Raw genomic sequence first — 13,941 nt, 5'->3', positions numbered from 1 at the left:
GTTTTCCAAAATTTCCAGCACATCAACCTCATCAATGTTGATCTGGTCAAGACTGTATCCCAGCTCCTCAAGTTCTCATTTACAACAAGGTCCCATTCCTTCATGAAAACCAAAGCAAAAAATCATTTAGGGCTTCCCCTATCTGCTCAGACTCCATGCACAAATTCCCTCCGCTATCGTTGATCAGCCCTACCTTCTCTCTAATCATTCTCTTATTCCTCACTTGTGAGTAAAATGTCTTTGGGTTCTCCCTAATCATTCTTGCCAAACCTTTATCATGCCCCCTCCTGACTCTCCTCAGTCCATTTCTGAGGTCCTTTCTAGCAAGCCTGTAATCCTCTAAAGCTGTGCTAGATCCTTGCTTCCTCCACCTCATGTAAGCTGCCTTCTTCCTTTTGATGAAGTTCCAACGTTCTCTTACCCCTTCTTACCTGTCTCAGAGGGACAAACTCATGCATCACTTTTTCAGATCCTCAATCCCTTTCCTGGCTATATCATTGGTGCCAATATGTACCACTATTTCTAGCTGCTCACCCTCCCCTTTCAGAATCCAGTAAACCCGATCGGCGACATCCCGGATCCTGGCACTGGGGAGGCAACATACCTCCAGGAGTCCCGTTCCTGACCACAAAATCTCCTGTCAATCTGTCTGACTAGTGAATCCCCTACCACTAATGCTTTTCTATTCTCCCCCCTTACCTTCTGAGCCACAGTGCCAGGCTCAGTGCCAGAGACCTGACAACTGTGGTTTACCCCTGGTCGGCCATCCCCACCAGCAGTATCCAAAATGGTATACTTAAGACCATAAGACCATAGACATAGGAGTGGAAGTAAGGCCATTCGGCCCACCGAGTCCACTCCACTATTCAATCATGGCTGATGGGCATTTCAACTCCACTTACCCGCATTCTCCCCTTATCCCTTAATTCCTTGTGACATCAAGAATTTATCAATCTCTACCTTAAAGACATTTAGCGTCCCCGCCTCCACTGCACTCTGTGGCAATGAATTCCACAGGCCCACCACTCTCTGGCTGAAGAAATGTCTCCGCATTTCTGTTCTGAATTTACCCCCTCTAATTCTAAGGCTGTGTCCACGGGTCCTAGTCTCCTCGCCTAATGGAAACAATTTCCTAGCGTCCACCCTTTCCAAGCCATGTATTATCTTGTAAGTTTCTATTAGATCTCCCCTTAATCTTCTAAACTCCAATGAATACAATACCAGGATCCTCAGCCGTTCCTCGTATGTTAGACCTACCATTCTAGGGATCATCCGTGTGAAAGTTATTGCTTATTACTTATTGCTGAGGGCACTGGCCACAGGGGATCCTTGTTCTGACCGTCGGTTCCCTTTCCTCCCCTGACTGTAACCCAGCTGTCCTTATCCTGTATCTGAGGAGTGACCACCTCCCTATATATCCTCTCAATTCCCCCCTCAGCCTCCCTGATGATCCGAAGTTCATCCAGCTCCAGCTCCAGCTCCAGTTCCCTAACTTGGTTTTCGAGGAGCTAGAGTTGGGTGCACTTCCCGCAGATGTAGTCGGCAGAGATAGGTGAAATGTCTCTCACCTGCCACATTCTGCAGGAGGAACATGCAACTGCCATAACATCCATATCCCACTATGATGAAAGCCCGCACAGGACTAAACAAAGGAAGAGAAGAAAAAAAAGAGAAACCTGAAAAACTTACCTAGTTTACAGACTCTTAGTAAGGTTTGAGAAGGTGGGTGGGAGGGAAGTCCTATGGCATAGTTTCTTGGATTTAAATCTCACCCATTTAAAAACTTCCCAGCAGTCCTTAGCTCCTCCCTCGCACCTCTCGGCAAATAGAGACCCCGAAGCCTGAAGTAAGTGTTTTAAATGGTTAGACTCACCTTCCCAGCAGTCCTTTGCTCCTTCTTCGCACCTCTTGGCAAAATGAGGGGCATGGATAGGATAAGTAGACAAAGTATTTTCCCTGGGGTGGCAGAGTCCTGAACTATAGGGCATACATTTAAGGTGAGAAGGGAAAGATGTAAAAAAGACCTTAGGGGCAACTTCTTTCATGCAGAGGGTGGTACGTGGATGGAACTCACTGTCAGAGGAAGTGGTGGAAGCTAGTACTATTGCAACATTTAAAAGGTATCTGGATGGGAATATGAATAAGAATGGTTTGGAGGGATATCGGCCAGGTGCTGGCAGGTGGGACTAGATCGGGTTGGGATATCTGGTCAGCATGGATGAGTTGGACTTAAGGGTCTGTTTCTGTGCTGTATATCTCTATGATTCTATGACTCTACAACCCCCGCACCCTCCATCCAATATCCAAACAACGCAAACTAACTTGAGATCCCAGAAACAAATCACAACCACAGGAGTGACCGCCTATGCCTCCACACTTGAAAACAGTCAGCAACATTCCAGATGTTCCAGAGGTACAGATCCAGAGGCCTACCTGCAGTGTGACCAGCAGCAGAGTGAGATCATGAACTGCAATGGGAAATAATGAGGAGTGATAAACCTGGACTACCTACATAGAAAGCAAAAATATACAGCTTCCATGTGGAATGGGAGAAAGGATTTATGTCCCCAAATATAAAAAAAACATTTGCCTTATATATCATGAAAGTACTCTATATCGATAAGTAAAGCTGAGAATTTGGAATGACATACACAACATTGCACAATAAATTCAAAGATAAAGTAAATTCAAGGGTAGCTTTCCTTAAAACAGTATGTTTCAGATAAAGAAAGTTGATGAATTAAAGGCTATTTTGTAAAGTCAATTATACCATTTCTCCTAAACTAACAGCAAAAGGTAATGACTGCACCAAAACCTCATTTGCCATTGCCTGACAAAACCAAAGAAATCATTGACAGATGATAAAATAACGAAAGAAGCATTGGCTGCGGATTCTCCTTCTTCAGAGACTTTAACAACAAAGAAGAAATAACAACGGCAATCCAGAACATGTCACTTGGTGCTTCCACAGCAGCCATATAAGTGGAATCGTTGTAAGAAGACATATTTTAGCAACTACAGCAGGTCCTGAAGAGCTGTGAATGTTTCTCACTGAATTCAATGAATGTATCAATAAGCTTGACCTAGGTGGTTTTTGCAAGCATTGTTTTTAAGGACACAACAACTAAAGAGAATCTTGTCGTGCTTTCACACTTTAAACAGATAACAAAGAGTGAGAATAATTACAATGAAGGTAAAATATTCATGCTTGAGAACCAAAATCCTAATCAAGCAACATGCTTGGTACAAATGTGGGCTTCGATGCATTCTGTTCAAATTATCCTGATTTCCCATTTTTTGTCAATTATCACTGTACAACCTTTTAGCAAGCATTAGTGAGTAAAGATAAGGTCTTTTCTCAGGTAATGAAAGTTGTTGTCAATGTTGTAAACTTGATTTGAGCAAGAGCCCATCAGCATCATTTGTTTGAGTCTTTAATCAAACTCAGTGCTGCCCATTGTGAACTAATCCTCCAAGCTAATGTGACGTGGTTAAGTTCAGGGAAAGTCATAGAGTTGTGTAGCATGGAAACAGACTCTTCAAATCAACTCAGGTGACTAGATATTCTCAATTAATCTAGTCCCATTTGCCAGCATTTGGCCCATATCCCTCTAAATCCTTCCTATTCATATAACCATCCAGCCTTTTAAATATTGCAATTGTACCAGCCTCCACCACGTCCTCTGGCAGCTCATTCCATATACACACCACCCTCAACGTGAATGAGTTGACCCTTAGGTCCCTTTTAAATTTTTCTCCTGTTGTTCAGGACTCCCCCACCCCACCCCAGGGAAAAGACCTTGGTTATTTACCCTATCCATGCCCTGCATGATTTTATAAACCTCTATAAAGTCGCCCCTCTGCCTCCGAAGCTTCAGGGTGAATAACCCCAGCCTATTTAGCTTCTCCTTATAATTCAAACCCTCTAACCCTGGCAACATCCTTGAAAATCTTTTCTGAACACTTTCAAGTTTCAAAACATCCTTCCTAGCAGGGAGATCAGAATTGCACACAATAGTCCAAAGTGGTCTAACCAATATCCTGTACTGTTGTGACGTGACATCCCAACTCCTATACTCAATGCCTGACCTGCTGCGCTTTTACAGGCCACTCCTATACTCAATGCACTGACCAATAAATGCAATGATTTTATGACTTCTATAAGTTCATCCCTCAGTCTCCAACACTGCAGGGAAAATATCCCCAGCCTATTCAGCCTCTCCCTATAGATTAAACCCTCCAACCCTGCAATATCCTTATAAATCTTTTCTGAACCCTTTCAGTTTTCACAACATACTTTCTTTTGAGACCTTGCAAAGATTTTTATGAAATCTGATGTCTGAAATAATTATGTGTCTCAAATCAAGGAATGAAGAGTTCAATGAAGTATCAGACCATGCCTGGTTGCTTGGTGTCAGTTCCTTACAGATATAATGTCAAATCTATACAAGCTGCACTATGAACTGCAGGGAAAGAACAAAGTACACATGATCAATACTGTGAATGCACTTTAATTTGATTCTCTCAACAAAAAAATAAAATACTGCAGCAATTCCCATATCTGAAGAAATACTAGATCAAAGAAAATCAAAGACAAAGAAGGAAGGTTCCGCCCAGAAAGCCTCTGTGCAATCCTGGAATTGCCTCCCTAAGAGCATTGTGGGTCAACCTACAGAAGGTGGACTGCAGCAGTTCAAGATGGCAGCTCACCACCACCTTTTCCAGGGCAACTTGGGAAGGGCACTAAATGCTGACTGGCCAACCAGCGATGCTCACTTTACATGAGTGAATTTTAAAAAACCTAGGGAAGTTAGCAATCAGCAGGTGATTTCAGGATTTAGGTACGATGGAATAAATCATCATGTTTGCCTTCCACCCATTTCTTCAAGTAGATTTTGGCAGTTGACTATCAAATTCTTTCAACTGTTTGATTTACAAAGTATAGAGTTCAGTCCTCCACTCTGCTCATCTGGCCAACTGAACTAACCAGCGCAACTCCCCAGCACCAGGATATAAACTCACATGACCAGCAAGAAGGATTTTCTGATTTTAAACATCTCCCTTGTTAATGGAGGAGACTGATGGTCTTCTGAAGTTTTAGATTTGAGTAACTGGTGCTGCATAGACACTTCTAATTGTATTCTCATATTTTCTGTCACTTGACTTTAAGAGGAGCAGAAGGATTCTGCATGCCCATATTCTGCTGATATCCTACAGCTGGGGAAACCATGAATGAAAGTCAATAGACCAAAGAGAACAGTAATTCTGATGAGAGTAACTGCTGAGAAAGAGAGATGGACTACAAACAGCAACCAGCACATTACAAGTAATAGTGCTGTGTAGCAGCATGTTACATCTCCATTTAACCAAGTAGAAGCTAGTATTTTGTACAACAGCAAAACACTAATATTGCCCTGACAACCATACTATCATGAAATGATATAATACAGAAGAAGGCAATTCAGTCATAATGTCGGTCTTTACATGAGCTTTGTAATTAGTCCTGTTCCCTTCCTCGGTTGCCCATAGCTCTTCAGGTATTCATCCAGTTCCATTTTGTAAGTTATTATTTAATCTGTTTCCACCACCCTTTCAGACAGAGCATTTAGGATCATAACAGATGTACTGAATAACTCAACCGAGATAATATTCTAGGCTTTGCTTTCAAAATTTAACAATTCATGTTGGCAAGCTATATATTTTCCTTGATATACTTCTTCAAATAAATTATTTTTTAAGGTTTGCCTATTATGTTTTCTTGGCCCAATTTATCTCTCTGTAAAGGACTGTTGAATGATGTGCCAAGGCTTTGCAATTACTTCCCACGCCTGCAATTAATGTCATAGTGAGGGTGATACAAACTTAACAACAGAACCAGTGTGGATGTTCCTGAATATTGTAAACCATTTAGACTTAGAGATGAGTCAAGTGAAAAGAATTTCAAGGATAGCTCTAAATTATTGGAAAAGTCATAAAATATAGGAGCAGAATTAGGTCATTCGGCCCATTGGCTCTGTTCTGCCATTCGATCATGGCTGGTAATTTTCTCAATCCCCTTTTCCTGCTTTCTCCCCATAACCTTTGATCCTTTTACTTATGAAGAACCTATCTATCTCTGTCTGAAATACACTCAATGACTCGGCCTCCACAGCCTTTTGTGGAAATGAGTTCCACAGATTCACCACTCAAATCATTATGATTAAAAGTATTGATGCCTTGTGACAGTGGTAATAATGTGGCAGAGATCAGCCATGGAACTGTGAGTTATAGAAGAGTGAGAGTAAAACATAGAAAAGTAATCCAAATATATTTACAGGTTGTTTCATTTAGCCACCCATATACCATCATGTGGGATAACATGAAAGGGGCCACAAAAATATGGGAGAACAAAGGAGAGTTATCAAATATCATTGACATCGGAGGAAACAGAACTGAAGTCCTCCAACAGAAATTAAGAAACAAAATCGACATGGTTTCAGGAACATTCTTGATGCCACAAGTTTATCAATACAGAGGGAGTCAGATAAGGGAGGTCACTACATGATCAGGGAGGTAGAATAATTGACAAGATTTGTGGGACACATGGATCAGCAGTGGATCAGGAATGACCTGTATCGGATTGATAAACTTCACACAGACAGAACTGCAAGACTGATACCATCACTGAGAAACTGACAAATGATGCTGAGAAAAGTTTAACCGAAAATGGAAGGGTAATAGGCAGGAGAAAGCCCAGGGAGCAAGGAAAACAAAGACAGAAAAAAAGTATATGACAGAGAAAAGAGAATCATTGACTGCTACAGCACAGAAGTATTCATTTGAACCCACTATGTAACAGTGAGAGTGATACATCATGAATCTTTGTGGACAATATGTCTAGTAGCAGAGATAGAGTGAGTATAAGGTAACAGAAGGAAGATAAATGGCACTTACCCTATTGAAGGGCAGAAGGTCATTGACCTGATTCCTACACTGCTTGGTGTTACTCCAGAAAGTTAAGCCTGCACTGACCTTGATAACCTCCTCTGCACCATCCTATCCAGGAGCTCCAGGTCCCTATCCACAAAATGTGGGACTGATTTCCAATATTCCATGTCCGGAGCAAATGTCACAGTCCGTGCTGAGCAGCTATAAACTAAGCTCTCAACATTCAATTGGCTACACCACAGCTGATTTTAAGATGTTGTCAGCCCTGGGATGATGGGATATCCTAGCAACGGTGAATACTTCCAGCTACAATGACTGGGAATATTGGGCTAGCATTGAGCAAGAGGACACCACTGGGTGCAGTAGGTAATTAATGAAGCAATGTTGGGATGATAGCCTGAGAAAATCCACCAGGTCTTCAATGGAATGTGAAGAAATGACTCTTGCCAAAATATGATAAGAATCAGCCCAGTGTTGCAGGGCCAAAAGGAATCATGATGGAACAGCAGATGAAACACGGGGCAGAATATTCTAATGTTCAGACTATGATCAAAAGCAGATGAAATTAGCAGGGAGAATCTGGAACGTGTTAGCTCTGGAAAACTCACCAGATCGTTCAACAATCAGGTACCTGATTGATCACCATCCGGCTTTTGCTTGGATTAGGACTGTCATTCAGGAAGTCCTGCACTCCAAAATCCTGCAGGCCAATCAGAAGCCAAGATCTCTCACAGTGCCATGGAAGCAGAGACCATGGTTACTGACAGTACAGCATTCTCTCGACTCCCAGGTCTGAGGAGCAATCCAGGGAACAGTTGAATGTTACTGAGGAGAGTTCTCATGGATGGGGGGAGGGAAGCCATGGGGTTCAGAAGTATCTTGACCATGCACAGATTAGTGTAAACTGCAGGACTACTGTCCAACTGAAAGCCTGCTCCAGGTTACCACAATAGTTTACCAGTCAGGTAGGTATGCAGTATCCAGTTTACCCATCTGGTTTACTGGTCAGGTAGGCCAATACATCATTCCCACCTGGAACTGAATAAACAGGGACGAGGCCAGGATGAGCCCTCAAGTTGTAATTAATTGAGGGTTATCAGATCAGCAATGATCGCATTGAATGATATGGCAGACTTGATGGGCTGAATGGCCTACCACTACTCATGCATCTTATGGACTTAAATGTGATGGATACAGACAGATCGTGAAGTTCTGGGACTCCACCACCTAACTTGAGTAGGTTTCCTGGTGTCCTCCTGGCTGCTTGCTCCAGGACTGGCAGGTTCCGTCTGAAAACAAGTGTGCTGCTGTCTGAAGTAAAAATAAGAAACAACTGCAATGTACAAAAAAAGGAAACAAAATGGGGGCAAGGAGTTTTCATTCTGAAATTGTTGAGCTCAGCATTGAGCCGAGAAAGTTGAAAATCAGCATTGCTTGATTTTCTCCTCATTAGCCTAAGAATATTAAAGCTCGATGTAGCAACTTCATCAGTATTTACACACAGCACAAACAGATAATAAAGCTGAGAAAATAGCTCCTCAAGGCCCTGCAAAAATAACATTTATTCTCTTATGTTGCTGTAATAATTTCTTACGAATCCCTCGATCCAACTTCTCTGCTATGTGTTATGAATGAAGGGAATACTCTGCAGCATTCCCTTGTTTTAAATTATGATCTAAAACCTCATTTGAATAACATAAGTGGGTTATGGTCAACCTTATCAATCTAATCGTCCAAAAACAGTAAGTGTTTCAAGAGTATCGGGGAGTAATGTTAATTTGATCTTCACAGGCCATTATCACACTTGGAACACAGTGGTTTGGTCATTTCACAGTGAAAGTGGTGCGAAAAAGAAACTTTGAACTTGATGAGTTGACATTTTCTTTTCTTCTTTCTGCAGGATTATACTCTGACAATGTACTTCCAACAATCCTGGAGAGACAAGAGGCTTTCATACTCTGGAATACCTCTGAACCTCACTCTAGATAACAGAGTGGCTGACCAACTCTGGGTTCCCGACACCTACTTTATTAATGACAAAAAGTCATTTGTGCATGGAGTTACAGTGAAAAATCGAATGATTCGTCTGCACCCAGATGGTACAGTGCTGTACAGCCTGAGGTTTGTTTTAAGTTTATTTGAATAGTTGTGTGGATCACAATCTGGGATTGAATGTGGGTTATAGGTATCCATGCAGTTTATCTGTTGCTAATGCAAGATAATAATCTTTAGATTATTGTTCGTTCCCTGTCAAATTTGCTATATTTCTTCTTTCTTTGCAGGTCACCCCTAATCATTCACTTTCTAAAGAAAGTAATTGCCTGCTCCCAGGCCCAGATCAATTCCATTCTTTAGGCAACAATTAGAACAAGGTCAGCAGATCTGGTGATCCCACTCTCTGGTCATTCCCTTTTGTTGGGAATACATCTGCAGTAGCACAGCTGAGCCTAGTATATGAACCATGGGAGGCACATTTATTCTTTGATGCTGCTATTTGTTTAAAGCAAATACACAGCGACACCACCATTATAATTGGCACAGATACTTACCATTTGATGTTATTTGGAAGAATTAATTTTTAAAATCAGATGTGCTTCAATATTGGCGATTTAGGTGTGAAAGCTACATATTTACATATATGTAGGTAGCATAAATATTTGTGAGATAGTGATTGTGGACATATATTGGAGAACAGTGTGGATATATCCATTAGATTCCAGTATAAGCGTGGTCGTGGTCATTCTGCTGTGATGCGATAATTGTATTCCCCTGCAACCTCATGCTATAGAATGTCGCGCTAAGGAAAACCACTGTAGAAAATTGCACTGTAGAACAGAAAATCCCTAGAGCTGTTCAGGAAAAGTTTGCATTATCCAAACAATGTCCACAAATTGTCAATCATGTTATAGCCAATTCACGTTAAAAAATTGTGCATTATACCAGAAAGACCTGGATTGTCATTGTATTGATTGACAAGAAATAGCATACATATTTCAGTCATACAGTCAATGGAGGTATCTCAAAGAGGCAACAGTTCAAATCTTCCATTTCATGGAATTCAGACACTTATGCTGGATCATGGGACCTGCCAGACTATGGCAGCTCTCACAGAATCAGATTCAATTATTTTGAGCTGATCTTCATGTTGATTCTAAGTGATCTATTAGTGATCGAAGCAGACAATATTTTCTTAATGTATACACACATATAACGGGATATCTATAACCCACACTCAATCCCAGCTGATTCAAGGTTGGAAGCTTAGTGAGCACGTTGTTGTCCAGAGAGGGAAGAATAATCATCATTGCTTAAGTACCCAGGGCCCCTGATTTACGAATGTCTGACTAATGAGTACTTCCATGTACAGTGATCCCATGCAGAGGTGTAATTTCAAAGATCCAACATATGAACATTTATATACTTATGAATGGCTACTCTATATTGTCCTGAATTGTGTTCCAGTTTGTGTACAAACCAACTGGCAAACAGACTCAAGATTGGAACCCCTTCGCAACCTGGGACTGCCAATATTTGTAATTGTGAGACAGTCATATTGATACAATTGTGAGATACAGTGTAGATATCAAGTACAGGATGGGTTTTACAAGATCATGATCCAGTTTCAGAGCTTCATGCTTTTGGATAACATATGAGTATTTGTGCAGAATGATCCACAAACTGTACAGATTTTCCAGCAATTAGAGATGGAGAAAAGTATATGATGTCTCTACCTCCCCAACTAGATTCTTAGTAGGTTGTCCTAGTTTGTAAAAAGCCAGTAGCACAAATTCAAAAGACCACGTTCATATATTAGACAACAGTGTGGTCTTGTATGTCAGGGATAATATAGATATAAATGTAAGGCAGCAGAGTGTTTTTACATGAGGGGTTATGTAGGTGTATATATGATGACAATAAATGAAATGCATTATGCACATACATTGAATTGAATTGAATTTATTGTCACGTGTACTGAGGCACAGTGAAAAGCTTTGTCTTGCGAGCAATACAGGCAGATCACAGAGTTAATAGAACATAGAACAGTACAGCACAGAACAGGCCCTTCAGCCCACGATGTTGTGCCGACCATTGATCCTCATGTAAGGTAAACCTGATGTACGAACCCTCAAATTTCTGACCATATGCATGTCCAGCAGTCTCTTAAATATCCCCAATGACCTCGCTTCCACAACTGCTGCTGGTAATGCATTCCATGCTCTCACAACTCTCTGCATAAAGAACCCGCCTCTGACATCCCCTCTATACTTTCTGCTAAACAGTTTAAAACTACGACCCCTCATGTTAACAATTTCTGCCCTGGAAAAAAGTCTCTGGCTATCAACTCTATCTATGCCTCTCATTATCTTGTACACCTCAATTAGGTCCCCTGTCTTCCTTCATTTTTCCAATGATAAAAGTCCGAGCTCAGTCAACCTCTCTTCGTAAGATAAGCCCTCCATTCCAGGCAGCATCCTGGTAAACTTCCTCTGAACCCTCTCCAAAGCATCCACATATTTCCTATAATAGGGCAACCAGAACTAGACACAGTATTCCAAGTGCGGTCTAACCAAAGTTTTATAGAGCTGCAACAAGATCTCATGGCTCTTAAACTCAATCCCTCTGTTAATGAAAGCCAAAACACCATATGCTTTCTTAACAACCCTGTCCACTTGGGTGGCAATTTTAAGGGATCTATGTACCTGCACACCCAGATCCCGCTGTTCCTCCACACTGCCAAAAATCCTGTCTTTAATCCTGTAAGGATGCCTTCTTTGAAGAAGCTCTCTTCCTCCCTCTACAAGGATTTCAGTCCTCGAACTCAGCACCGCCCTCCTAACCTGTAATCTTCTTCCTGACCTCTCCACCCCCACCCCACTCCAGCCTATCACCCTCACCTTGACCTCCTTCCACCTATCACATCTCCATTGCCCTCCCCCAAGTCCCTCCTCCCTACCTTTTATCTTAGCCTGCTGGACACACTTTCCTCATTCCTGATGAAGGGCTTATGCCCGAAACGTCGAATTTCCTGTTCCCTGGATGCTGCCTGACCTGCTGCGCTTTTCCAGCAACACATTTTCAGCTCTGATCTCCAGCATCTGCAGACCTCACTTTTTCCTCGAAGATTTTAACCTACTGTGAATCCTCTTGCAAGGATGCCTTCCTTGAAGAAGCTCTCTTCTTCCCTCTACAAGGATTTCAGTCCTCGAACTCAGCACCGCCCTCCTAACCTGCAAACTTTTTCCTGACCTCTCCGCCCCCACCCCACTCCGGCCTATCACCCTCACCTTGACCTCCTTCCACCTATCACATCTCCATCGCCCCTCACCCAAGTCCATCCTCCCTACCTTTTATCTTAGCCTGCTGGACACACTTTCCTCATTCCTGATGAAGGGCTTATGCCTGAAACGTCGAATTTCCTGTTTCTAAGATGCAGCCTGACCTGCTGCACTTTTCCAGCAACACATTTTCAGTTTTAATCCTGTACTCAACTTTCAAGTTTAACCTTCCAAAATTCATCAATTCGCATTTATCCAGGTTGAACTCCATCTGCCACCTCTCAGCCCATCGCTGCATCCTGTCAATGTCACGCTGCAGCCTACAACAGTCCTCTATACTGTCAATGACACCTCCAACCTTTGTGTCATCTGCAAACTTGCTAACCTGTCCTTCAATCTCCTCATCCAAGTCATTAATAAAAATTACAAAGAGTAGAGGCCCAAGAACAGAGCCCTGTGGAACACCACTCTCCACTGACTTGCAGGCAGAATACTTACCTTCCACTACCACTCGCTGTCTTCTGTCGATCAGCCAATTCTGTATCCAGACAGCTAAATTTCTCTGTATCCCATTCCTCCTGATCTTCTGAATGAGCCTACCATGGGGAACCTTATCAAATGCCTTGTTGAAGTCCACATACATCATATCCACTGCTCGACCCTCATTAACTTGTCTAGTAACATCCTCAAAGAACTCAACAAGATTTGTGAGGCATGACCCTCACAAAGCTGTGCTGACTGCATTTAATCAAGCCATGCTCTTCCAGATGGTCATAAATCCTATCGCTTAGAATCCTTTTGAACACCTTGCAGGCAACAGACATGAGACTGACTGGTCTGAAATTGCTGGGAACTTCCCTGTTTCCTTTGTTGAAGAGAGGAATTACATTTGCCTCCCTCCAGTCCTCAGGTACGACTCTGGTGGAGAGTGAGGATGCAATGATCTTCACAAGCGGCAAAGCAATCACTTTTCTCTCTTCCCAAAGCAGCTGAGGACAAATCTGGTCTGGCCCAGGCAACTTGTCAATCTTAATGTTTGACAAAATTTTCAGCACATCAGCTTCCTCAATCTCTATCCGTTCCAGCATGCTTACCTGCTCCTCAATGGTTTCATTCACTACAAGGTTCTTTTCTTTAGTAAAGACAGAAGCAAAAAACTCAATTCAGGCTTCCCCAACCTCCTCAGACTCTATACACAAGTTCCCTAAGCTATCCCAGATCGGCGCTACTCTTTCTTTGATCATTCTCTTATTCCTCACATACGTGTAAAATGCCTTTGGATTCTTACTAATCCTTCCTGCCAAGCCTTTTTCGTGCCCTCTCCTGGCTCTCCTCAGACCATTTTTGAGCTCCTTCCTCGCCTGCCTGTAATCCTCTAGTACCCCACCCCCACCCACATTCCTCTAGCTTATCTCTCCATGCTTCCAGCTCACTGCCTTTATTCCTGATGATGGGCTTTTATCAAAACGTCGATTTCGCGGCTCGTTGGATGCTGCCTGAACTGCTGTGCTCTTCCAGCACCACTGATCCTGTAATCCTTTAGAGCTGAGCAACACCCTTGTTTCCTTCACCTTACATAAGCTGCCTTCTTTCTTTTGATGAGAAGCTCCTCCGCTCTCATCATCCAAGTTTCCTTTATCTTACCCCTTCTTGCCTGTCTCAGAGGAACACATTTGTGCATCACTCAACAACTGTTCCTTAAACAGTCTCCATATGCCTATAGTGCCCTTTCCATGGA

General features: G+C 42.3%; 1 protein-coding gene across 2 annotated transcripts in view; it reads left to right on the top strand.

Annotated features, from left to right (window-relative positions):
- The window catches only part of gabrb1 (gamma-aminobutyric acid type A receptor subunit beta1), a 279,986-nt gene that overhangs the window by 133,385 nt on the left and 132,660 nt on the right, over positions 1-13,941 (top strand). For both annotated transcript variants that reach the window (XM_060830997.1, XM_060830991.1), the window contains exon 4: positions 8,828-9,048. In XM_060830997.1, coding sequence (XP_060686980.1) covers positions 8,828-9,048 — 221 coding nt within the window. The remainder of the gene's footprint in view (positions 1-8,827; positions 9,049-13,941) is intronic.

The sequence above is a fragment of the Hemiscyllium ocellatum genome, chromosome 1 (assembly GCF_020745735.1).
Source record: "Hemiscyllium ocellatum isolate sHemOce1 chromosome 1, sHemOce1.pat.X.cur, whole genome shotgun sequence".
In the NCBI taxonomy this organism is placed as follows: Eukaryota; Metazoa; Chordata; class Chondrichthyes; order Orectolobiformes; family Hemiscylliidae; genus Hemiscyllium; species Hemiscyllium ocellatum.
The sequence above is the reverse complement of the archived record's forward strand: the minus strand, read 5'-3'. Positions and strand labels throughout refer to the sequence as shown.